The following is a 27735-nucleotide window of genomic DNA, read 5'->3' as shown; positions in this document are numbered from 1 at the left end:
AAAAGGTAAGGAAGTACCACGAAAAGGCTACGGTGCGGTGACGTCGCGAGTGTCGCTTCTGAAGAAGCTGTGTAGTTTTAATTACGAAGATGGTGCGAATATGGGAGAGCACCTGTTCGCGTTCGAGAAATTATTCGATCGGCTTTCGTGTGCGGGCAGAAGATCGAGTATTCGCTTTAGGTAGCGAATGGTGTGACCAGTCGTTAGAGTTCGTGAAGCAGCGGCTGATGGACGAATGAAGAAGCGAACAGAAGGAACGTCCGGTGAGCGCCACGACCGGGCGTCGAATGTACGTAGCAGGAGCGGTGGAAGAAAGAAGCAGCGAGTGTGCTACAACTGCCGGCAACCGGGCCACTTCCAGAGAGTGCCCAATGCTAAGTTAAAGTGGAAGAAAAGATCCGGAATTTGTTGTGGCATGGGAGGTCAGCGGAAGCGGAGGTCCTGGTATGTGAATAAGCTATTTTACGAGACGTTCTACCGGTGGGCCGCTTATTGTTATTGTTTACATTTAATATTTTTGTTTTCGCAAAAAGTAGCATAACATGTGGTGAGCGCCAATCAGATTTTTGCTGGCAGTGATGTTTCGGTGTTTAATGTGGCATGTATCAATCCCCCGAGCTGCATAATGTCACTAGCAGATAGAAAAGCATCCACACGGTCTATGGACATTGATTGTAGTGGGCGGATTGACGTATTTTTGCAGATGAATGAACTCCGTTTATTGGATGAACCTGTATCACATGTTATGCTAGCGAAAATGTAAATAAATGGGCCCACCGGTTGGACTTCAAAACTGATAAACATTCCAAAAACAGCTGATTTGAAACGTCTCATAAAATGCCTTATAGTGGCTGCTTGAGCCACATATGACCAGTGACCGAAAGTTCTTCGTGAACATCGACGATAAAGTGAAGCCACAGACAAACAGACATATCACTTGGAACAAATTGCGAAAAAAAATCATCGTCACAAGAACATAATCGCCCAATGCTAAACAAGCTGTGTTACGCAAACTACTCAGTAGGTGGCGGTAGTGAGCAAACGTTAAACAGGAGCAAAAACGATGCGAGCGCCGTGACCGAGTGTTTTGCGAACTACAAAATATTTGAACTAACCGTTAAAAAGGGTAACGATGACAAGTGAGTTGAGTTAGACGTCTGTTTGTCTGTGGTGAAGCAAGAAGTGAGCTTGGCGGACGGCTCGGTCACAGAAAAACAGACGTAACACTTAAAACATATTATATTAAAAATCATCGTCACGAAGTCGTAATTGCCCAATGCTGTTCATGCCGTGTTTGGACAAGCCGTCACTAGATAGCACTAGTGAGCAAACGTCAAACAGGAGCAAAAACGATGCCAGCGCCGCGACTGGTGAATTGACCAACTGCCGAATATTTGAATCAACCGTTAAAAAGATAATCGATGGGAAGCGAATAGATTGTGACGTCTGTTTCTCTGTGGCTCGGTGTTGAGTTCCGGCGGTGTTGGAGAAGGCTTCCTGGAGTGCGTCACAATCAAGGAAGTGCTTGTGAAGAACGTGCTGTACATGTCTGAGCTGGACTGCGGGCTGCTTTCGGTCTGAAAACTGGTACATGAGGGACTGGAAGTGAACTATAACAAATAAATAGTGTGGGGTTTGCGTTTTTTACAGTTTTTCCATGGGAAACCTGTCAAACTACTGTCGCGCCGCACACACAAACGTATCCATTGTGTAGGGCACTTAACGCACATGATTAGTCGAAAAGGCAAGTCAGAACGTCGCTATTCGGTTTCAATGAGAGTATATTACAGGTGGGGAAGAAGAAGAAATCTAGATTGAGTTTAAATAAGGGCGAAAGTAACATGAGAGAGTTCTCTTCATCGACTCTCTCTTCTTCAAATCAAAGTGACAAGATGCAAGTATGGTTGAACCACAGACAAACAGACGTAACACTTCGAACGTTTTTCGATTCAAATCATAGTCACGAAAACATATTCGCCCAATGCTAAAAGGCCTATGTTTGGCCGACCACCAACTAGGTGGCGGTAGTGAGCAAACGTCAAACTCGAACAAAAACGATGCGAGCGCCACGGTTGGGCAGTTGGCCAACTATCAAATTTTGAAAAAGACCGTTAAATCGGTGTACGATGTGAATTATCAGAGTGTTACGTCTGTTTGTCTGTGGTTGAACTTTTTGGTCATAAATCGCTCGGTTGCGATGCAATCTAGCGTCTAAGTGTAAAAAAGTTCGATTGAATTTGCATCTTGTCACTTTAATTTGCAGAAGAGAGAGTCGATGAAGAGAACTCTCTCATGTTACTTTCGCCCTTATTTAAACTCAATCTAGAAATGGCTACCCGAATAAAAGACAGTAGAAAAACCGAACGTTGTATTGTAACAGTACTATTTAGAACCATATTTTTACAATAGACACCACCGTAAAAATAAAAAATAAAAAAACAATAAGATGTAATGTAGACACCATACCGTGAACTGTAAATAAGATTTTTACAATATATTATACAGGTTGTTAAGTATCGTTACAATATAAAAAAATATTTTTCTCCATATATATATTTTTTTTGCAAAACCATACATTTTATTGTTAATGAATTGTTCAAAATACTGATACGTGGGTTTAAATATACCGTACATTGTATGGTACATGAATGGTTTCAAACAATAAAATGTATCGTAAAGAAATTGTTTCCAATTGTAATTTCACTACTGGCTATACATTTAATCAAATGGTTTTGGAATGGTTCTCTTTTGTTATGTTGTATTGTTTTACATTACATAAACCATATATTGTTATATTATCTTGTCATTTTCATCCTGTTTATGGCATCTTAGGCTTACTAGATTTATTAGAATGCGCTTTGGGAATTCTTCAGAGCGTTTTGGATAACCATTCGTATATAGGATCGCCCACGTCTAAGTCTGAGTAGTCTCTGATTGCATTAACAGTTGAAGCTTAGGCTCCTATGCCCCACCAGCCAGATAACCGGGTTTTGCAAACTAAGCATTATTTGTGGCAAGGGGCCGTCCATATACCACGTGGACAGAAAATTCATGGTTTTTGACCCCCTCCCCCCTCCCCGTGGACAAGCGTGGACTTTTCATTGACCCCTACCCCCCTCCCCCAATGTCCACGTGGACATCCCAAAAAAATATTTTTTTTTCATAATTCTAAAATAAATGGAAAAAGTGATTTTGAAAAAGTTATTTTTTTTAAATCGTTTTTTTTTCTTCGTAAACAATGTCCTAAATATAATTGAAAACTTTATAAATTACAAATATTCTATAGCTTAAGGGGAGACTGAGGAGACTTGATCCCTGGGGAGACTTGTTCCCCCCATATTTTCTCGGAATCAAAAACAGTTTTCTTCTAGCATATTTTTTCCAAAACAACATCTGGACAGACGACAATGTTTTGGCTACAATTGATTTCAATTGTGTATTGCATTATTTTTTAATGGCTGATGGTTTGTTTTCAGTCCTTCAGAAGTCTTTTAGGCGATTCCGAAAAATCTCAATAACTTTGTGAAAATTGAACCAAATCGTGTCAAAATTTCACAGCACGTAGTATAAATAAAATACTATCAAACGTATTTATCCAAATAAGGTTATTATATTAATATTTCAATTAGTGTAGCTTAGTGTATACAACAGTGACATGGGGAGACTTGATCCCTCGAGGATTACACACACATTATACATGTGAAAAATAAAATTATATTTGGAAGCCTCTATTTACTCGGAATTCCAGTATATTCAATGATAAAACGTGTCAGATAATTATTATTTAATTACACACCCCTGTGGAGCGGACCTGGTTGGATGGTTAGAACACGTGACTATCACGCCGAGGACCTGGGATCGAATCCCACTCCCGACAAACTCACAAAATGTGAGTTCTTCCTTCGGAAGGGAAGCAAAGCGTGGGTCCCGAGATGAACTAGCCCAGGGCTAAAAATCTCGTTAATACAGATAAAAAAAAAAAATAATTACACACCATTAAAAGAGGGATCAAGTCTCCCCATTTTCAAAATATGCCATATCCTTAACAATTTAAAGAAATCTTTTAATTTCAAATATGGTGTATTTGGTGTATTCATCAAAAATGTAAGAAAACTTGAAAAGAAAATTAACAGGAAGCTTCTGCAGTTATTTTCCCTTTAAATTAAACATGTGCTCAAAAGGGGATCAATTGTGACCCATTTTTGAAAAATACATCATAAGACATGCCTCCATAAAAACACAGTTTTAAAAACTTTAACAATAATTTAAAGTCCTTCTGTTGTGTATAAACTTGCAATAGATGTTTACTTGCCATTCTGTACGAAAAATGGATCTAGTTTTGTGTTTTTTCTTAATGTTACAGGCAAATTGAGAAAAAGGGATCAAGTCTCCCCAGTCTCCCCTACATATAAAACAAACAAGTAGCACAAAATAGGTACCTACAAGTTTTTAACATTGTTTTTAATTCAGCTTGATGTTTGTGAAAGTCATTAAGACAAGACATGATCAACAATAGTACGCCACAATACTCGGTTTGTGGCTGCCGCTCTCCATCTTCGGTCGCGCCCAATGCTCGCCAAGTCCCGCTCCACCTGGTCCGCCCATCGTGCTCTCTGCGCTCCACGCCTTCTTGTGCCAACCGGATCTGTTGCAAACACCAGCTTTGCAGGGTTGTTGTCCGGCATTCTTGCAACATGCCCTGCCCACCGTATCCTTCCGGCTTTGACCACCTTCTGGATGCTGGGTTCGCCGTAAAGTGCAGCGAGCTCGTGGTTCATTCTTCTCCGCCACACACCGTTCTCCTGCACACCGCCGAAGATCGTTCTTAGCACGCGTCGCTCGAAAACTCCGAGTGATTGTAGGTCCTCCTCGAGCATGGTCCATGTCTCGTGCCCGTAGAGGATCACCGGTCTTATTAGCGTTTTGTACATGGTGCATTTGGTGCGTGGGTGAATCTTTTTCGACCGCAGTTTCTTCTGGAGCCCGTAGTAGGCCCGACTTCCGCTGATGATGCGCCTCCGAATTTCACGGCTCACGTTGTTGTCAGCCGTCAGTAAGGATCCGAGGTAGACGAATTCCTCCACCACCTCGAAAGTATCCCCGTCTATCGTAACATTCCTACCCAGACGGATCCGGTCGTTTTCGGTTCCGCCTACCAGCATGTACTTTGTTTTTGAGGCATTCACGACCAGTCCGACCTTTGCTGCTTTGCGTTTCAGGCGGGTGTACAGTTCTGCCACCGTTCCAAATGTTCTAGCGATAATGTCCATGTCGTCCGCAAAGCACACAAATTAACCGGATTTTGTGAAAATCGTTCCCTGGCTGTTGAGCCCGGCTCGTCGCATCACACCTTCCAGCGCGATGTTGAAGAGTAGACATGAGAGTCCGTCACCTTGTCGCAGTCCCCGGCGAGATACGAATGAACTGGATAGTTCACCCGAAACTCTTACGCAGTTTTGCACACCGTCCATCGTTGCTTTAATCAGTCTAGTCAGCTTCCCAGGAAAGCCGTTTTCGTCCATGATTCTCCATAGCTCTGCGCGGTCGATACTATCGTATGCCGCTTTGAAGTCGATGAACAGGTGGTGCGTTGGGACCTGGTATTCACGGCATTTCTGGAGGATTTGCCGTACGGTAAAGATCTGGTCCGTTGTCGACCGGCCGTCGATGAAGCCGGCTTGATAACTTCCCACGAACTCATTTGTTTTAGGTAACAGACGACGGAAGATGATCTGGGATAGCACTTTGTAGGCAGCATTCAAAATAGTGATCGCCCTGAAGTTCTCACATTCCAAATGGTCGCCTTTCTTGTGAATGGGGCAGATTCGGTTTCCCAGATCCTGACTATCAGCCGATGCAGACAGGTGGCCAACTTTTCTGGGCCCATCTTGATGAGTTCAGCTGCGATACCATCCTTACCAGCTGCTTTGTTGGTTTTGAGCTGGTGAATGGCATCCTTAACTTCCCTCAGCGTGGGAGTTGGTTCATTTCCGTCCTCCGCTGCACTGGCGTCGTCGTTCCTTCCGTTGCATTGGGCTCCCGTGCCTACGTTCTCCACGCCGTTCAGGTGCTGATCGAAGTGCTGCTTCCACCTTTCGATCACCTCACGTCCATCCGTCAAGAGGCCTCCGTCTTTATCCCTGCATATTTCGGCTCGCGGCACGAAGCCGTTGCGGGATGCGTTGAGCTTCTGATAGAACTTCCGTGTTTCTTGGGAACGGCACAGCATTTCCATTTCTTCACACTCCGCTTCTTCCAGGCGGCGCATTTTCTCCCGAAAGAAGCGGGTCTGCTGTTTCCGCTTCTGTTTGTAACGTTCCACGTTCTGTCGAGTCCCTTGCTGCAGCATTACGGCCCTCGCTGCGTTCTTCTCCTCCAAAACCGTTCTGCACTCTTCGTCGAACCATTCGTTCCGTCGATTCCGTTCCACGTACCCGATGGTGCTCTCGGCTGCGTCGTTGATGGCTGCTTTCACTGTACTCCAGCAGTCCTCTAGAGGGGCCTCATTGAGCTCGCCCTCGTCTGGCAACGCGGCCTCGAGATTCTGCGCGTATGCTGAGGCGACATCTGGTTGCTTTAGTCGCTCTAGGTTGTACCGTGGCGGTCGCCGGTATCGTACATTGTTGATGACGGAGAGTTTTGGGCGAAGTTTGACCACCGACGAACCGACGTGACAGTGGTGAATCAAAAGTGTCCCCCCCCCAAATTTAACGGTCGACCACCAAAGCGAGCGATCGCTTCTGTCAAATCAGCGCAGACGCGAACCGTTTCCTATATGAACACACGGGGGTTCGGTGTCGAGCTATCAAACCATCGCGGGCCGTTATAGAGGTGGCGATAGTGTTCGCTTATTTTTCATCATGGCGTCGCGGACAACAAATTTGAATTTATTTGTTCTAGCTGTCACGTCGGTTCGTCGGTGGTTTGACCATCACCAGATAGTGGTCGGAGTCGATGTTGGCGCCACGATAGGTCCTGACGTCGATAATGTCGAAGAAGTGCGTCAATCAGAACGTGGTCGATTTAAGATTCCGTCTGCTGTGGTGATCTCCAGGTGTAACGATAAGGGAGGCTGTGTTGGAAAAAGGTGCTACGTATGACCATATTTTTGGAGGCGGCGAAATCAATGAGTCGTAGGTCCTTTCTGGTTCGTCCGTCTGCTGGTGGGCGCTGAACTTACCAATCATCGGTCTGAATTCCTCATCCTGGCCTACCTGAGCGTTCAAATCTCCTATGATGATCTTGACGTCGTGGCTTGGGCAGCGATCGTACTCGCGTTCGAGCTGCGCGTAAAATGCGTCCTTGTCATCATCAGTACTTCCGGAGTGTGGGCTGTGCACGTTTATTATGCTGAAGTTGAAGAATCGGCCTTTGATCCTCAACCTGCACATTCTTTCGTCGATCGGCCACCAATCGATCACGCGCCTCTGCATATCACCCATCACGATGAAAGCTGTTCCCAGCTCGCGTGTGTTGCCGCAGCTCTGGTAGATGGTATGATTACCTCTAAACGTTCGCACCATGGATCATGTCCAACACACCTCCTGCAGCGCTACGATGCCGAACCCGCGGTCCTTCAGTAGATCGGCGAGTATGCGGGTGCTCCCAATGAAGTTGAGAGATCGGCAGTTCCACGTACCGAGTTTCCAATCGCAAGTCCTTTTTGTTCGCTGGGGTCGTTGCCGTTGGTCTCGGTTCGTATTATTCTGTTGCTGATTTTCCGTTACAATGGTTTTTTACGGCTGGCTCGTAGGGCCTGACACCAACCCCCTACTTTCCGGAGGACCATAGTGCACAGTTGAGCTTAGAGTCCTTCCCTGGCACTCGGACGTAGATCAGCCGCCCCTAACATGGGGATCAGACGCTGTTGTGAGCCGCTCCTCCTGGAGAACAGACGCTCAGGTTTGCCGAAGCAAACCCCCCCTTCCCTGTCAGCCTACGACCAAAGTTCCCACCGGGGTTGGTTACCCGATCTTCCCTAAGGTTGCTCATAGTTTCCGGCCGGTACCGCGTGGAGGTAGGGATAGGAGTTGCTGGGCAGAGGCTAGTGGATCACAATGGGATCTGAATTGCGCAGCATACCCAGCCTTTACCGTGCCACGGTGTTTTTTAGAATGTTTGATTAATCTATGATTGTCTGATTGTTTTGTTGAGATAAAGTAATTTTATATCGTAGATTTTTCTTGAGATAAGATTATATTTCTTAGATTCTTACAAAAAACTAGATTTACAGCAACTTAATTGTATAGCTGATGTTTAGACTTTAATATCCATTAGAAACATATTAAATTTTAAAGGAACCTACAAAATAAAGTTTTTGAGATAAGCCTGCAGATCCCTACATGTATTTTGACACTTTAAAGTAGTTTAAAAATTTGATATGAAACTTTCTGACTGAAACACCAACATTTGCATGGTCTATAGACCTATAGGTATTCATGCAACCGACGTATTGATCGGGTTGCAGCAGTTCAGATGTAATATTACACAACAGTTTTTTTTCTGTGTAGTGAAAATTTATATAGGAAATTTGAATAAATTTGTTCTAGCTCCAACGTCTGTCTGCGGTTTTATTATATGGTCTTCTACAAAGTTGTTCCTTAGGGTAATCAACTACTTTTTTTTTTCAAGGCCAAAAATCAAACTTTTCAAACCAGCATGCTGAATGAGAGACTGGCGGTCATCCAATTTCCCATATATTTATTTGGACTGGAAGATAAACATGGGATAAACCCTCAACTCATTTGCGCCAGCTCAGTTTTAAACTGATTGAGCTGAAATTTTAAGAGATTGCTATTCTCGTCCATATAGGCACGATTCTAAAGGGTGCCCCGTGGACTTTTTCAACATTTTTGTATTTGGGCCAGTCTAAAAGCTCGAATACGCCTCTGCTCGTTTTGGGTCACGTTGAAAAGCTTCATTCATTCACACCTGGCTTCACACCCACACACTTGCATGTTTTTAGTTGATTTCAAAATCAACGAAAGTAAACAACACAACGGAACGTCAAACAAGCCGCACACAAACACAAGCATCTGCTGCATGCAGCACTCGTTCAGCGATCGTGTGGATCTCGCAGCGCAACAAGAACGAACCACAAGCGAAGAAACAACGATCCGCAGCAGGTCAAAAATCCGTTCGTCCCGTCCCGTCGCCGCGAATCCTCGCTCATCCACATCTTCGCATTTTTAAACATCAGACGACGTAGTTTTAGATATCGTAAATGTTCCTTTCGCATTCTCTTTTATCGGGCCGTGTTTGTTGTGCTCCTCCGACTTGTTGCAAGAAAAGAACGCTATCCTTCGAAGGAATGGACACGACGGAATGAAGAAACCCACCAACCAGTGCTCTACGTCTTCGGCTTGGGTGGTCCTTTAAGTTGATGTGTGTGCGCAATCTTCTCCGAGCGATTGAGCAAGCTAAAGGAAGGAAAGTGAATTTTTAACAAATCCCTTGAGTAAGTTTCTGATTCTGGCACTCAGATACCGGATGCCCCAGAAGTGACGTAGAACGGAAGCATCAAAGTGAATTCGTAGTTCCAAGACGTCAAGCAAGTGATGGTCGATATCTCGAAAGAATCCCTGCAAGTTCCAAGCAATGCAATGCATCCATTTTCCTCTACCGAAGGCGACAGTGAATGAATGTGCCATCTAGGGCGAGAGCGACTTCCGCCGAGAATGTGCCAAAGTGTAAATTATTATTGTTTCATAGCCCCGTCGATTGATCCGAACAAGATATCTTATAATTGGCGTGGGTGGATGGCTGGCAGTGGCAGTGCGCGGTTCACGAATTAAACAATAATGCTCACTCGTAGCTGGGCACAGTAAACAGCAACGAAGCCGAGCATCGCTCATTCAATTAGTAATTAGTCAATTAATATGCACATCAGGCAGAAAGGAGCTCGTCGTGCAGTTGGAAATAGTAGTTGCCGTGTCGCGTAATAGAATTAGCAGAGCAGCAGCAGCACCATTTGCTTCGCTATAGACAAACAGTTGCGGAAAGTCAAAGAGCAAAACTACAATGCACTTTGTGAATGCGCTGGATTGCAGTTTTGAGGACGGAGGCGAGTTGGTTTAAATTAAAAGTGTAGTTTAAGAAAAGGTTGAACGTGTTGCTGTGTGCCTTCGGATGTTCCAAGTGTGCTTACCGACCTGAGTGCACCATTCGGAAGTCGTCAACGATAAAACTTTGGAAGGAAATATTAGAACTGGAGAGATCGCGATCATTTATGGTAAGTAAATGTAAAACAATATCGAACTTATTTTATTTGAGCTCATTTCTTGATTGTTCTACATGGGCTTTACATTGATGCACATGGAACTGTGGTTTCTGTTTTTTTGTCAATAATGATGAATCAGATTTATCTGATTTACTTCTATTTTTATTTTATTTTTTGTGCTTTTATTAGGTCAAGAATTTCAACAAAGGAATAGTTGAATGACCTCAACAATTAGCCTAGATGAAAATGATAGTAAACTTTCCCATAAAAACCTGATTTAATCCACCTATGGTGAACCGAACGCTCATTACAGTTATCAAAAGATTCTAAATTTGATAAAAACGTCTCATTCAGGCTTAGAATTGTAGGAGACATTCCCAAAGGACTTCCGTGAGGAATTGCGGAAGGAATCCCTGAAAGAATTTGTGGAGGAATCTCTGGGACTGCTGTAAGAAAACCAGAAAGAACTTCTGCAGGAATCCCTGGTAGACCAAGAATCTGTTGGTTGATTGATTGATTTGTCTTTATTAGAGAGACTTTCAGCCCTTGACTGGGAATCTGTTGGTGAGATTCTTGCAGAATCTTCTAGAGAAATCCTTGATTGGAATTTAAAAGGAATTTCAGCAGGAATTCCAGAAAGAATCCCCGAAGGATTCAAGACGCACCAGCCAAGGGCTGAAAGTCTCTATAATATAGCTAAATCAATCAATCAACCCGAAGGATCTCCAGTAAGAATCCACGAAGCAATTTCAGGAGAAATCCCCGAAGTATTACCGAAAAAATTCCTGCAGGAATGCTTTAGAAAATATCAGCAGGAATGCTTAAAAGAATTCCAGTAGAATCCAAAAAGGAATCAATGCAGAAATCTCAGAAGTTTTCCCAGAAAAAATCCTCAAAGGAATTAAGGAGAAATCGCCGAAGGAATTGTAGGAAGAATCATCGAGAGATATCCAGGAGGAGTCCCCGAAGAATTTTCAAGATCCTCGATGGATTTCCAAGAGGATTTCTCAAAGGATTTCCAGAAAGAATCTTCGAAAGAATTCTAGCAGGGATCTCCAAAGGAATTCGAAGTGGAATCCCGAAGGATTTCCAGAAAAAAAATCCCCGAAGGAATCCCTGGAAGAATTTCACTAGGAACTTCCAAAGAAATTCAAAGAGGAATTCGCAAAGGAATTCCAGGAGAAACCTCGAAAGAATTTCCAGGAAGAATCCCCGAAAGAATTCCAGCAGGAATCCCTGAAAGAATACCATTAGGAATCCCCGAAGGAAATACAGCAGGAGTCTCCAAAGGAATTCGAAGTGGAATCCCCAAAGGATTTCTAGGACGAATCCTTACCAAAAATCCAGGAGAAACCTCCGAAGGAACTGCAAAAGGAATACCTGTAGGATTTCCATGAGAAATCGCCGAAGAAATTCTAGAAATAATTTTTGAAGGAATTCCAGCAAGAATCTTCGTAAGAAATCCAGCAGAAATTTCTAAAGAAATTCCAGCAGCAATTCCCATAAAAATTCCAGCAAGAATCTTTAAAAGAAGGCGAGGAGGGACTCCGAAGGATTTCCAGGAGAAATCTCCGAAGAAATTGGAGGAGGATCATCGAACGATATCCTGGAAGAATCTCTGAAAGAGGAGTTCCCGAAAGAAATCCTGAAGGATTTTTTCTTGTAGGAACTTCATGATAAATACTTCAAGAAAATTCTGGAGATATGCCTGATTATAGTCTTAAAGAAATCCTGCAATTCCTCAAAGATGTGAAGCCATTCTTGATGTAACTCCTGGGGGCATCCCTGAAATCTCCTGAAAAAATCTAAAAAAAAACTGGAGGAATCCCTAAAGGAACTTCTGGAGAAATCCCTGAAGAAACTTCCGAGGTAATCCCTGAGTTCCCCGGATCCTGCTATAAGAATCGCTGAAGGAAATCCTGGAGAAATCCCTGAAGAAACTCCTGGAGGAATCTAAGGAACTCCTGGACTGATCTAAGAAGGAGCTTCTGCAGGAACTGCGGAAGAAACTTCAGAAGGAATTTCTGGATTAACTCTGACTAATTTCTAAAGCTCCTTCTGTGAAAAAATCCCTACGGAAGTACTAAATCCACTCCTGGTTCGTAATTTTCGTTACAGTGATACGAAATACGCTATTCTTACGCCAGCGGAGAGTTTATTTTCACTTTTTTGCATGAGAAAAACTTTTCGCTCCCTCTACTTTTCTGGAAAGTGACGACAAATGATAACTGAAAATCACTTCAACCAGCGGATAATTCTTTTTCGTTCACTCACCAAATTCTCATGAGAAAATTTTCGAAGCAAATTAACAAAATTGTGGTCGCCACGGGACTCGAACCTAAAACATGTCTCCGGATTGACGATACATAGCCTTAGCCACTAGGCTATCTGGAGACCCACTGAAGTTCATGAAGTATAAATACATGAAAAAATCTGTGACAAATATCCATGAGGCATTTCGAAGAAACTTCAGGAGGAATCCCAGAAGGAATTCCAGATGAAATTTATGGAATATTTCCTGGTGGAATCCTTGAAGACTCCTGATGAAATTACTGTGAGGTAATCCCTGAAGGAATCCCTGAGGATCCCTGAATTCTCCTGGGTGGAAGAATATCTGAAGGAACTACCTGAGCGATACCTGAAGGACCTTTAGAATTCTAGAGGAATTTTTGAAGGAGCTCTCGGAGAAATCTCTAAATGAGCTTCCGGAGAAATCCCTGATGGAACTTTTGTAGAAATTCCTGAAGGAACTACAGAAGGAATCTCTGAAGGAACTAGACCTAGACTTTTTTTTTGAAGGACCTGTAGGAACTTCATGATGTATCCCAGATGAATCTCCTGGAGACATCCCTGAATGCTCTTGAAATACTCTCTGAAGGAACTACTGGAGACACCTCTGAAGGAATTCCTGAAAAGATCTCCAATGAAACTTCCGAGAAATCCCTGATAGGAATTTTAGAAGTATCTTTGAAGACATTTCAGGAGGATCTCCGAAGAAAATCGTGTTGGAATCCCTGAAGAGTTTTCTGGAGGAATCCAAGCAGCATTTTTACTCTTTTTATGCCGTAAGAAGCACAAATAGGATTTATTCACATATGATAGCACAGCGACATTTTTTGTCTCAACAGGAAACGTATGTGTCTCCGGCAGATTTTGTACCGCCGAGTCTAAGATAACAATTTTCAAATACAGCTCAATTTTTGACAGCCATGCAAATGATTTTTAAAGCAATGAATGGGTTAATTAGTTGATATAAATGAACGATTCATGCCAAATATTTATTACTGCTTACTTTCAGTCCCGGGCACCCACGGTGGTGCAGAGGGCCGCATTGAAAGATTTCCATCCTGAACGATTGCCCGCCATCGCCACAGTGGGAAGGAAAAAAATGGACCCAAAATCGCAACTCTTAGAAGCCGCTGGTTTGGAAAGGCATCAAAGACCTATTTCTATGTAAAAATGATAATGGTGATAATCGAATGGTGGTGGTCTCGTCTTTTGCAGACGACGGGAAATGTCCCATTTTGCCCCATTGTCCTCTTTGTTGCGCCATTTCAATGCAAAACATAACAAAAAAAAATTTTCATGTTGACCAGATCACAATAGTGTGCCATTTTGCCCCATATTACTTAAAAAATGAATAATATTAGTTTTTTATTTGTTTTCAAGATTTTTTCGAAGTCTTCATGCAAATTATAGCAATGATGCAAATACTCTTACGAAACGAGATAAAGTTGGTTAGCACCATAGGAAAGCATGAGATATACCCTATGTTGCCCCAATTCACCCTAATTTCCATGTTTCAGACTAAAAAGCATATGGAGATCTCCGCTGATGATTTACATTCGTTTTTAGCAAACATGTTTAGCAAAGATAATTCACAATGAGGATGGAACATTTTCATGTTGCCTATTCCACGACAATATCTATTTTTTCCTTGAATACCATGAAACATTTGCTTTTCCATGGGTTTTCAAGATGTTTTTGACGCATCCATGTAAATATTTTAATAAAAATGATCCACAATGAGGGTGATATATTCACATGCTGGCCATATCACGATAATGTCCCAATTTGCCCTGAATTCCTTAGGTATTAAAAATAGTTTCAAAGTGTTTTTGATGTTTGCATTTAAATTATAGTAAACTTGACTCTTAAGAAACAAGATAGAGCTGATTTTCACCATACTGCCGTGAATCGCATATCTGTCCCATTTGCATAGGAAATCTAGCAAAGATGGGACTGATATGCCATTCACGGTAGCATAGCAGAGCACGGAATGTGACGTATATTGTCTTAAATTCACCCCAATTTTCTTGTTTCGGTGCATATTAATTTGAGCATGAAGAACATGCAGGTAATTGTTGCTAATCTACATATCTGTAAAGGTGTAGCCTTAAAATCAATCATTCATAATGCATACAGAAATTTCTCTAAGATTTCTGAAATATTTCTTTGATGCCTCCCAGAATTGTTCCTAAGCGGCACACACGTCACAAACGAGTGTTGACAGCGCAGGTTTTTGGTTGTACTATTATGTTTCCAGTTCAAAACCGAATTAGCGACATTTTTTATTTGACTTCCGCTGCTTTTGTTTTGCGTTAAACACAATGTCGGAAGTGGGGCGCTGTATTGTGCACCTGGTGCTCTATACAGCGCCCCACTTCCGACATTGTGTTTAACGCAAGGCAAGAGCAGCGGAAGTCAAAGAAAAAATGTCGCTAATTCGGTTTTGAACTGGAAACATAATACATTAATGTAATTCTAACCCGGAGACAGAATGACATGAAAATGACTCATGCACAAACAAAAAATTAAGCTGCGTACACTCCTTTGTGACATGTGTGCTGCTTGGGGTTCCATGAGTTTCATGAGGACTTCTTCCAGGAACTCTCACAGAAAATCTTCCACAGATTCCTTCTGGAAAAAAACTCCTTCAAAAGGATTCCACAAAAAAAATCATTGACTGAGTTAGAAGTTCTTACAGGAATTTATGCATAATAGTTCAAATAACTTATTCAGAAATTTCAATACTAACTGACTAAAATCGTTTCTTCAGAAATTCGTCCAGATATTCCTTCAGGAATCAGGTATTCCTCTACGAACTCCTCCATACAAAGATTCTTCATTCCTCCGGGAATTCAGTAAGGAATTCTTCTTGTAGGAATGTACTAAACCAGGGGTTCTCAAACTTTTCTAGACTGCGACCCACTTTGGATTGTAATAGAATTTGGCGACCCATCAAGTTTTTCCACAAAAAAGTTATTTTAGAAAATTGGGACTAATTACATTTTATCGCTATGGTTGGTTGGTTTCTTTCGATTTCAGCTATTTTTTGTAGGTAAGCTTTATCGAAGCCTTTATAAATATACATATGTTTCGTCGACATAACCAAGAAGTCAATGGTTTGGTTTCGATTTTTGATATCCCGACTTTTTGTAATTCTAACTACTGAAATTTTTAATAAAAAAAAAACTACTCTTAAATGTAAACTACAAGCACCAATCTAACTTGAACTTATCCTTCAAGAACAGTAAATTTGGAGAATTCTCATACATTCCCAGAATTTTAGACCTTCTTATAATGAATGTCATAGTTAAAAACAGATTTTAGAATACAGAATAGTTTCAATACTCGATTTGCTTCGACTGTGACTCTTAATACAGAAGTTTGTAAAAAATTAAAGTGGAACCTTGTTTCCACAAAACTTTCTATCGATTTTTAAAGAGAGTTTTTGTAAATTTCTTCGACATAAGTTAAAGAAGTTAAGAAAGATATTTATTACAATAACGCCTAAACCTTCGCGACCCACTAAAAATCAGCCCGCGACCCACCAGTGGGTCGCGACCCATAGTTTGAGAAACGCTGTACTAAACTTCTATAGAAATTCTTCTAAGAATTCCACCAGAGGTTTTCTTCAGGGTTCTTCAGATATTCTTTCAGGAATTCTATCTATAAGTAGCACCCACTAGGATTTCTATAGTAGTCTTACTAGACATACACAAGATTTTTTTTTTTTAATTTCTCTTTCTGTTTTTTTCCGATGATGCGTTATTGGAATTTTACAATAAATGTTTTAAATATTTCTTCAGATACCTGCTGGAATTTCTTCAAAACTGTTTTGTTGTTTTTCTTCGGAAATAATTTCTAGAATTTCTTAAGAAATCCCTACAGGAATTTTCTCAGGGGTTTTTTAGAAGTTTACAGTTTCTTAAATTGATGTTATCTTTTATTTTGAGTGGCAAAACTGCTATTATATTTTTTGTTTTTTTTTTCCGTTGAAATCATTTAGTGGATGGACATTCTCATCAGAAATCACTAACACATACATTTTTGAAAGTGCAAAACATGTTACACTAATTACAATCCAAAATGAGTGCAATTTTTTGATCATAAATGCAGTACTGGTATAAGGTGAATATATAACAAAGCCACACCTCAAATTTTCAAGAGCACAAATCTGAGGAACCAAAAGAAGGATTGCGCTGAAAAGTTGATCGATTGGTTACCACCAGCGGGTCACCAATCGATCAACTTTTCAGCGCAATCCGTCTTTTGGTTCCTCAGATTTGTGCTCTTGAAAATTTGAGGTGTGGCTTCGTTATATATTCACCATAAATAAAATACACACCGGCCATTTTTCATACAAAATGGTCATATTTGGAGACTTGTATCTCAAGTTCTGGTACACCAATCATCCTGAAATTATAACACAGCGTAACAAAATATAACTTTTGGTCTGTCTCAAGAGCAAACTTATGTGTCTCTGACAGATTTTGGGCCGCTGAATCCGAATCCGGGCTCAGATTTGCTCCAGCACGTCACAATTTTGAGCAATACCCCAATTTATAGGGCAAAATATGCTATTTTGGGCTTTTTTGACCGCCGACCATTAAGCATGGAAATATTTTTTTTAAACAATCAAAAGGTAAATTGGTCAATTAACATCTAAATTAACAACTCATGCAAAATATTTTGTTTTACTAAATTAAATTTGATAGATTTAAGCATTTTATGTAAGTAAGCAAACTTGCATGCAACTTTTGGAGGGTGACTTGTATGGGAAATATCGTACCTAACATAACTTGCTTAAAACTATCAAATTTGATTTGGTAAAACAAAATATTTTGCATGAGTCGTTAATTTAGATGTTAATTGACCAATTTACCTTTTGGTTGTTTGAAAAAAATATTTCCATGCTTAATGGCTGGCAGTCAAAAAAGCCCAAAATCGCATATTTTGCCCTATAAATTGAGGTATAGCTCAAAATTGTGACGTGCTGGAGCAAATCTGAGCCCGGATTCGGAATTAGCGGCCCAAAATCGGTCAGAGACACATAAGTTTGCTCTTGAGACAAAAAAATGTTGCGCTGTGTAACCGAAACTCGGAAGTAATTCTGAGCTGTTTCAGTACCTCTTCTATTCTCTACAAGCTGCACTTAAAATTTCAGAGTAATCGGTGCTCTTGAAGCCAATATACAGCTCTCCAAAATTGATTATTTTGTATTAAAAATTATCAATGTGTACTTTATTTTTAGCAGAGTTTACACATACTGTTGTAACTTTTTGAAATCTTTTTTAAAATTAAATAGGTCACAGGTCGTTCTCTGTCAGGGGTTCAAATCAAAGTTGTCTAATTTCTCAAAACTATTTAATTAATGATTCCTTTGAATTTCGTGGAAACATCGACAATAGCTTGAAAACTTATAAAAAAACTAGTTTTTCACGATTTTTAAATAGGTGCAAAATGGGACATTATTGTAATTGTAATTGTAATTTATTATCATAAACGTAAGCCTGGCGGTATAACCATTAATCAGGTCAAGGAAATTACTGTTTAGTATTTTACAAACATTTCGAAAAATATTAACTATTGCTAAGGAGGTAAGCAAGATTGACTATCCAGTAAGATGCATCATCGTCGTGCTGAAAGAGCTGACTTAAACGCATTAATAGTTGGTAGCTGCCTGGTTGCCAAGGGAAGTTGGTTCCAGTTGATTGCTCCTGCAATCATGATACTTTTCCTCTTCGATGTAGTATGGTGAGGGATCACGAAGCTACGAGCACGTTCCTGCCGTCCCTTTATCAAATGCTGTTGTAGATAAGGCGGGAAGTTGCTGGCATATCCTTGCCGCATGAATATGCTGATTCTGTGGCTATAGTTGGCCTCGAGATCATGGCCCAAAATAAAGTAATAATTATCGTGATATGGACTACATGAAAATGTTCCACCATCGTTGTGAATTATCTTTGTTCAAATATTGAACGTTTTTTATTGACGTAGATCTTTAGTGGAGATCTTCAAATGCTTTTTGGTCAAATTTGGCACTGAAACATGTAAATTAGGGTGAGTTGGAGCAAAATAGGCCACATTCCGTGCCACATTCATGGTGGAAATCAACTCTATCTCTTTTTTTAACAGTTTTTGTATCATGATGTCGATGATTATCATGGAAACATAGAAGAGTGCGCGAAAATCTATACAAACATCAGTGTTTTTCATAATTGATATGGGGCAAAATGGGGCAGAGTCTAGACAACACGACAATGTTCAACTTCAATCGAGAACAACCTATGCCATAGTATTTTAACATTTTTCTGGAATATATATCGGCGGCCGAGGTTTGTCTTCACTTCTTTGTTATAGTGCAAAAAAAGGGGAAAATGGGGTAAAATGGGAAATTTCCCATCGTCTGCACAAGACGAAAACGCCACCTTTCGATTGTCACCATTGTCATTTTTTCACACATAAATAGGTCTTTGATGCCTTTCCAAACCAGCGGCTTCTAAAAGTTGCGATTTTTGGCCTATTTTTCCCACTGTGATCTCCTGGACCTGTGGTCAAAAACCAGGTCAAATATTTGTCGACTTGTTTTATTTTGTTGTCGAGGCTGCGCCGCCATGAGCCTCTGCTGCGATGTCCTGCTGGGTTCCAATCTAACGCTTGCTTGCAGATTTCGTTTCAGTTCCTGCGTAGAGTGTGGCCGACTCATTTCCACTTTCGCTCCAGAATTTCTGTCGCTATCGATACACGATACACATATATGCAACTCAAATAGTGTCTGTAGTAATTTTTCACCTGAAGACGCCTTTCGATAAGCGTCTGTGCGAACCAAACTTAGACCAATAACTGACGTCAATTCTTGAACGACTTGTTTTTACCCGCCTGCTTATTTATTGCCATTCTGAATTTCTCAGTCCTTCATCATCTCCTTACATTATCCGTTAGCCCCACTCTTTGAAAATGTATCCAAAGTCTCAGGCAACGATAATTTGTCATATTTTTTTTTCATAATTTGCTTTACTATTTTATTTTTACTACATACATGCAATCGTTATTTATTGAACATAACTAGCCAAATATTGTATAAAGCAGCATGACTTTGAATTTAGAAGGTTTCTTTAATTCACTAGTTGATCATCTTGGTTCGTCAAGACGTAGGTTCATAATTGTCCAGACGAGCGATGCCTTTTCATCTGCTATGCACGGTTCCGAAACAGTACCATAGAAGATCTCCAGCAGTCTTGATCCAGCCTTGATTTTCAAAATCCCCATCTTCGTTCGCTCATCGGTAGTGCTGATGAGGTTCACTCAGACTATGCTCAGGCAACCCATCATCAACGATTCTTGTAGTAGCCGGCCTAACGGTGCGAACTCCCCTGGACTGAGCTTGCGGGAAATGTTCTTCAAATTCCTATACCGATGATGGTGAACCGCGATTTTCGTTTTCCATTTCTTTCGTCGTTTCGCTCTCACACAATTGTTCTTCACGATGGAAGCTTCTCGCCTAGCTTATAGCTTTTTTTTCCTTGAAGCCAATTTCTCGCCAGCTCCAACAGGTTTTTTTGGATGCGTTCAGTTGTTGGTAATTCTTTTCAATTTTCTTATTCCCATAATTGCAAACGTTGAAAGATCTCGATGCAGATTTCGAAAAATGAACGATTTGTCTAGTTATTTTTTTTTTTTCAACAAACTGTGTCAACATACTCGTATCCAAGCAACGGTACGTATTCTACACAACACTGCCAATGAGAAACGACGCAAAGCAACGCGTCAGCAAAACCACTGAAAGTAATACATCTGTAAACCTGCTAGCCTAATTCATCCTTTAAATTTAACATTACTTAGTTCATTTTATTATTCTATTTATTTTTTATTCTGTTGACATTACTAAAGCTATTAGTTATAAACGCAAATTACGCAACAATATCTATATTAAACAACTACATTTATATTGCCCAATAGTCATACACTTTAAAAAAACACTATGTTTTCAATTTGATTCATATGTCGCTTTTCCTTCAGTGTCCAATCAAAGCAATTTTTTAAAAACTGCAAATGTCAACTCATTGAAGTTTTGCCTGTCAGTGAAACGCGTTATTCTGGTTTTCTGCCCTTTTCCATCAGAAACCAATGACTTTCATCTCCGCCTATTTCCATCGGAGACTACTTTTATTTCAATTTTCAATGACTATCTGTCTTTGTCCATCAGAAGCCATGTTTTTTTTTCATCTCCGCCCATTTCCGTCGGAGACTACTAATATTTTAATTTAAAATGGCTATCTGCCTTTGTCCATCAGAAGCCTTATAAAGTTAGATTTAATTCACTTTCGGATTTTCTTTACCTACCAACTACGCCATTGTAGTAATTTGATGAAATTACAATGAAATGATCCTTCAAGGAAACGTAATTTTTCACCTGAAGACGCCTTTCGATAAGCGTCTGTGCGAACCAAACTTAGACCAATAACTGACGTCAATTCTTGAGCGACTTGTTTTTACCCGCCTGCTTATTTATTGCCATTCTGAATTTCTCAGTCCTTCATCATCTCCTTACAGTGTCGTCACTATTTGAGTTGCATAAGATCACCGGCAGAACAAAAGAGACAACTACTGGTACGCGTTTATCTGCGCCCCTGTAACTCTACTTCATTGGGTTGCTACTTCCTAAGAGCTCAGTAATCGCATTCCCAGCCGATACTGATCTATAGAGATAACAATAACTTTGGGGTCAATTTTCAGACAATAAAAACAGCAGTAATGATGTCTACATTTTTTTTTATCTGTATTAACGAGATTTTTAGCCCTAGGCTAGTTCATCTCGGGACCCACGTTTTACTTCTCTTCCGAAGGAACAACCCACATTTTGTGTGAGTTTGTTGGGAATGTGGAATTCGATCCCAGGTCCTCGGCGTGATAGTCAAGTGTTCTAACCATCATACCAGGTCCGCTCCCATCCTAATATTTTGTTGTTGGCTACAAAGTAACTTTACTGTAACGCCGATCAGTAGAGCACCATCTGTGTCGGTCTTCTGGGCGACGTTTCTCCAGTTTCCTCAAACATAGATCTTCTTCAATCCCGTGTAACCAGCGCGTTCGCCTGTCTTCCACTTCTGCTCGACAACCTCCAACTGGTTCCCAGCGGAATATTATTTTCGCTATTATTTCTTTCGACATTCGCACTACGTGTCTGACCACTGAAATCTGAAGTATTTTCCGAAAGCTTTTCGGTCTACCTGCTTTAACGTCCACGCCTCGTATGCAAACAGTAATGATATTCAACCATAATCTTACTTTCCTCATTCCAGCACACTTCAAAATGGGCACCCACTCACTGTTCTCTACGGTGACCCTACTGGTTCTGCTCGGAATCGTAGCTTACGCGAAAGAATTCACCCCGTCCTCGAATCTCATTACCCCCGTGGACTCTTCACCCCGACTCGAGTCCATCAATGGAACCCGAAATTTCCGCATGCACGGCAAAAAAGGCAAGGATGACAAAACCTGGTTCGATGGACGCGAGATGCGTTACATCTACTGTGTGAGGCCAGCCAAGTGCGAACCCATCCGGCACAAGTCCTGTCTCGGTTCACCGCTGCCGTACTCCTCCATCAGTCTCGATCTCACCGATTCCTTCAGCCAGGAGCAAACCCACGACAAACTGTACCAGTACAATGCCCTCCGCCACGTGCCGAAGTGCTGGGCCGTTATTCAGCCGTTTTTGTGTGCCGTGTTCACACCCAAGTGCGAGAAGATCAACGGGCGCGATATGGTCTACCTGCCGTCGCTGGAGATGTGCAAGATCACGCTGGAACCGTGCCGGATACTGTACAACACCAGCTACTTTCCGGAGTTTCTCAAGTGCAACGAAACGCTGTATCCCTCGAAGTGCAACAACGACGTCCGCGAGGAGATGAAGTTCAACGCCACCGGGCAGTGCCTGAAGCCGCTGGTTGGGGCAGAATCTCCGGCGAATTATTATAAAGGTGGGTGTGCTGTGAAATATGGTTGAACGTTATTTGATATTATTTGATTGGTTATGATTTTCAGACATCGACGGATGTGGCCTGCAGTGCAAGGATCCGCTGTACACTGACCACGAACACCGACAGATCCATAAGCTGATTGCGTGGGGTGCCGGCGTGTGTTTGACGTTCAACCTGTTCACGATCGCCACGTTTGCGATCGATTGGCACAACGCGAACAAGTACCCGGCGCTGGTGATTTTCTACATCAACTTTTGCTTCATGGTGTCCTGCTTGGGGTAAGTTGCGATTTATTATGTATTGGTCAGTGTTTCTGATGCGATTTGTCCTTGTGTGATCTCCAGTTGGCTTGCTCAATTTACGCCCGGTGGCCGGGAGGACATCGTCTGCCGGAAGGATGGGACACTGCGCATCTCGGAGCCCAGTGCCGGTGAGAATCTGTCGTGTATTGTGGTGTTCATCTTGGTGTATTACTTCCTGATTGCGGCCATGGTTTGGTTCGTAATTTTTACCTACGTGTGGCACATGAGTTTCAAGGCGATCGGGAAAATTCAGGATCGGATTGATAAAAAGGGATCGTACTTTCACTTGATCGCGTGGTCGCTTCCTCTGGTGCTGACGATAACAATCATGGCGCTGAGTGAGATAGATGGTAACAGTACGGTAGGGATATGCTTCGTGGGGTACTTGAATCATCCGATCAGGGCGGGATTCCTGTTGGGTCCGGTGGTATGCGTATTGTTCATTGGGGGTTACTTTCTGGGGAGAGGGTTGCTGACGCTCATTAAGCTTAAGATATCGAGTAAGGAAATACTTTCAGCTCGTGCGAGCAAGAAGATCAGACAGACAATCGTTCGAATGGGAGTCTGCACAATGTTCACATTCATTTTCATAGTTGCGACTATTTTCTGCCATATCCATGAGTTTAAAAACACTGAAAGTTGGACACTTGCGCTGAAGAACTATATCATTTGCCAAATATCGTCCACTTATACGGATGTGACGAGCGTTTGTAAGCTACACAGTCGTCCGTCGGTGGCAGTTCTTCAAATCCACTTGATTTGCTTATTCGCTTCCGGAATTGTGATGTCATCGTGGGTCTGGACCAACTCCACCTTGGAAACGTGGGGTCGTTATTTTCGGAGGCGCTTCCGACCAGACGTCGAGGAACCCGTGAAGCTGCAGAAGCATAAGGTTATTGCTCAGGCATTTGCCAAACGGAAGGAGTTTCAGAACCAGGGACGACTGTCGATTTCCTTCCACAACTCCCACACCGACCCCGTTGGGCTGAAGTTCGATATCAATTCGGCCATCGGAAGCCATGACTTCAGCTCAACGTGGGCCAACAATCTCCCGAGGTTTGTGAACAGGAGGTATGCACTGACGGGGGCGGCCACAAGCTCCAGCCACGATCCGAGGAAGAATTCGGTGGACTCGGAGATAAGCTTCAGCGTGCGCCACGTTTCGGTGGAGTCCAGGAGGAACTCGATAGATTCGCAAGTCTCGGTTAAGATCGCTGAGATGAAGACTAAAGTCGCTAGTAGGAGTCGAAGTGGAGTAAGCAGCAGCAAGCACCATCACAAGAATCGTCAGCAGAGGCGACGCGATTTCACGTCTGGCAGAAGATACAGTCGGAAGGAGAGCAGCACTTCGGTAGAATCTCAAATTATAACGGCGATTCAGAAAAGCCGGCAGACCTCCAGCGGAAACAGTCAATTCTTCGGTGCAAATAACATGCAACGGAGGACAGGAATCGGTGGAATGGATGCTGACCAGCTCAATGACTTCATTTCCAATGGAAAACTGTTGCTTCCATTCTTGCATCAACCTGGCCTGACGACCTCAGAAGACGACAACGTTTCCAATGCGTCGTTCAAGGTCCAAGACTCTAAATTCGATGTGATTCTGAAGCACATCGGAGCAACAGCAGGAACTTCTAGTCGAGTCGATTCCCATAACGCCGGCTGCCAGATTGAAGAATACCATTCCAGTGATGACGACGAAAACGTGAACTTGAAGCCACCCACCCGAGATGATTTCACTCAGATGAAAGATGGCATGAAGAGCAGTAAAGAAGGAGGACGAGGAAGCAAGAACAGTTCCAAGAGTGTACGCAGCAAGAAGTCATCATCCAGGCAAGGAACGATACGAAAGTCTCAGAAACATTCGCGAGCCAGTCAAAAGAGTCAGCGAAATGAAAAGAAGGAGAAGGAGAAGAAAAGGGAAAGAGAGCGGGAAAAGGAACGAGAGAAGGAACGCGAAAAGGAGCTTCAGCTCATCGAGCGGAACAACATTACCGATTTCAATGACTCTTCCTTTACGTCCTATTGTTCGGAACTGTCGCCCCTGAACGTTAACAGTTCTTTCTCGGGAATTTCCCTGACCAAAACCAACTCTCGCAATTCCAAGCGTAGTTGTGATGTAGGCATTCAAGCCAACGCCTACGAAATCGCCACCCAAACCATGTCCTCGTTCGAGTTCAATGAGAAAGCGCTGAAAAATGAAGAAAACGAAGACATCTACACGGAAAATCACTCACTGCTGGGACCCAAACTGGTAACTCCAGTCGTGGTCGTGCAATCGCCGGCCCGCAAGCGAGACATCGCCGACGTAAGCTTAACCGAGGCGGAGAAACTCAAACAGTTGCTACTTCCCTCCAAGTGATAGTGATCTACGCGTGTGCGCCTCGAATACTCATATGTAAGACAGGTTTACAACTATTCGGGAAGGTGAAATCGTTTTACAATGAGGATCCGTGGTCCGTTTTTTGGCATCAGATCAAAATATGTATGGTACTTTCTTTAAGGGCATCCATCCAACTTATCATATAATCAAAATCTCCACCTAAAAACAATCAAAATACATACAAAATTTCATATTTTTTGGTGCCTGGAACTACATTTCGTTGAGCAAACATGGATTTCCACTTCAGAATCTCAGAAGGAATTGGTTTCAAAATGAAATTCGGAAAGAATTCTGAAATGAATCTTCGGAAAAAAAACATGAAGAAGTTCTTGGGAGAATCCTCGAGGTTACTGGCAAAGAATCTGTCTTGTAACATTATGAGGAATTCCTGAAAAGATTATTTAAGAAATTCTTGAAATAAAAACTCGGAAGTCCCTGAGAAATCTTCGCTGGCATTACTGGATAGATCTTCGGAGTAAAAACAGTAAAGTTAGACAGTTTCAGCATAGTTACGTCTTTTTTGTCAATAACTTCAGAAGCTTTAAATCGTGACGACCGGAGAATGAATTGAGAGATTATTTCCTGTGTTTTCAATAGCTTTCATTTGATGTTCAGAGAAAGCAAACAATAGTTCGAAAGTTGCAGCTCTAAACGCGTATCCATACCTTTACAATTTTGATCACAACTTATGATTGCGAAATATTTAAAAAGTTTTACCTGACGGCAAAAACAGACCACGGATCCCCATTCTACATGAAAAATCACAAAACCACAATGATTCCTGGGTCCAAAAGCTGACCCGAATTTGTTGACCTGTGTAATCGAATACTGTCCTCTTAATTAATGTGTCATTTTTACTAATATGTATACAAACTAGAATGTAGATCTACAAGTGGAGTGCATTTAACACTAGAAATGCTAGGAAGCATTTACCTACATCTAGATAGTTTAGCTATAATTGCCAGAATCTCTACGAGATTCTCGTAGCAACACATTTTTTTACAAGAAACATAAAAAGAACAGTGCCTTTTTTGCATGATCAAAAACACAGAGCACTGTCACACACCGAATCAAAGAGCGCAGCATTTACACATAGTTGAATGATGGTGTTCCGCCATCATCCCAATTGTCTCCGGAAATGTAAGATAGGATGTTCATCGAATCAGGGCACAATAGAAAAACTGGAGACAATCTTCAAACATTAAACAATAAAAACAAAAGTTAAGACTGATTTTAACGCAAACAATGAACCGGAATACAACGCAACTCTCCGGGCAAACAAAATCAAATCGAATTATACACTCGAACAAGAATATGTAATAAAGGTAATCAAAAATGGTTCTATTTTGTGCTATATTGAATCACAAAATAAAAAAATGATAGAAAGTGCGATAATATTTTTATATGCATATATGTTTTTCACAACCCATGTGAGCTGTTTAAGCTTAGCAAAGCAACTTGAATGCATTTAAATGCCCCATATATCGGAACAATGCATGTTTATAGGTACTGTAATAACGACGATATAGTTTATACGTGTGTAGAGTTCTAACCTGCTGTAGAATAGAATAAAAATCGGATTTTATCTGTAATTCGTTCGCTCTTTCAATAGTAGATGATGACATCCTTTTTCATGAAGCCACATAATCAAAAAAATCACATCACAATACTCGGTTTGCAGTTGCCGCTCTCCAACCTCGGTCACACCGATAGAAAATATGATAATTGGTTTCTTTAACGGTGTAAAGATAATACAGAGTAAGGACCCGATTTTGTCAGCTCCATTTTGCGACAAACTTTTTGCGCCCATTATCTTACGGTCACATTTTAAGCAATTTATTAATATTTATCATCAAACTACAGCTGAGACGCAGAACATAAAGGAATAAAAATTTGAAAAACTGTTTAAGAGAGCAAAAAATGTGTTCCGAAAAGGGGCTGACAAAATCGGGTCACTTATGTATCATTTTCTAAATCTATAAAATTGAAAAAATATTAAATTTTTCGCAATTTAAAAACTCAATTCTCAGCAAAAATGCAGTGTATGGTGAACATTTGAAAGAACAACGAGAACTCGAATCTTGAACAAAACTCAGAATTTCTTAGAAAGCATCTAAATGAAAACTCGACAGAAGTTTAGACAGGTATCCAAAAAATAATCTCTAGGAATACCTAATATCTAAAAAGTAATCCTGATTTGAGTAACTCCGAGAGAATTCTTGGGATTAACCTCTGCAAAAATCTTGAAAGAACTGCTGCATTTTTTTCGGGTTGATTTCCCACTGAAATCGTGGCAGGCACACTGAAGGAGATTCCGGAAATCTTGTGAGAGTCATTCAAGGAAAGAAACAGTTCCCAGAAGAAGCTTCGGAAAAGCTTCTGCGAAAAAAAAACTCCGGGAAAATCCTGAAGTCTCGAAAGAAACTTGCATAGAAATCCTGGGACAAATTCGCGGAGTAATCTAGCGAGAGTATATGTAAGAAATCCCTCGAGGAACTTCAGATGATATTCCGGAAGCAACTACTGCAAAAAAATGAGAGAAATTCAAAACGGAATATCGCAAAA

General features: G+C 41.4%; 1 protein-coding gene across 2 annotated transcripts; it reads left to right on the top strand.

Annotated features, from left to right (window-relative positions):
• The first annotated feature begins 8873 nt into the window (after positions 1-8873).
• Positions 8874-26351, top strand: LOC109407233 (protein smoothened). Of its 2 annotated transcripts, XM_029859386.2 has the most exons (5): positions 8874-9457; positions 9890-10231; positions 21808-22485; positions 22550-22763; positions 22830-26351. In XM_029859386.2, exons 3-5 carry the CDS (start codon positions 21819-21821, stop codon positions 25147-25149), a joined length of 3201 nt encoding a protein of 1066 aa, XP_029715246.1. In that variant the 5' UTR covers positions 8874-9457; positions 9890-10231; positions 21808-21818; the 3' UTR covers positions 25150-26351. The 2 variants fall into 2 exon arrangements, with proteins under 2 accessions (XP_029715246.1, XP_019535772.1); XM_019680227.3 differs by having other exon boundaries at positions 8874-10231.
• The last annotated feature ends 1384 nt before the right edge of the window (positions 26352-27735 follow it).

This window comes from Aedes albopictus, chromosome 2, assembly GCF_035046485.1.
Source record: "Aedes albopictus strain Foshan chromosome 2, AalbF5, whole genome shotgun sequence".
Classification (NCBI taxonomy): domain Eukaryota; kingdom Metazoa; phylum Arthropoda; class Insecta; order Diptera; family Culicidae; genus Aedes; species Aedes albopictus.
This window is presented reverse-complemented; position numbering and strand designations above follow the sequence as displayed.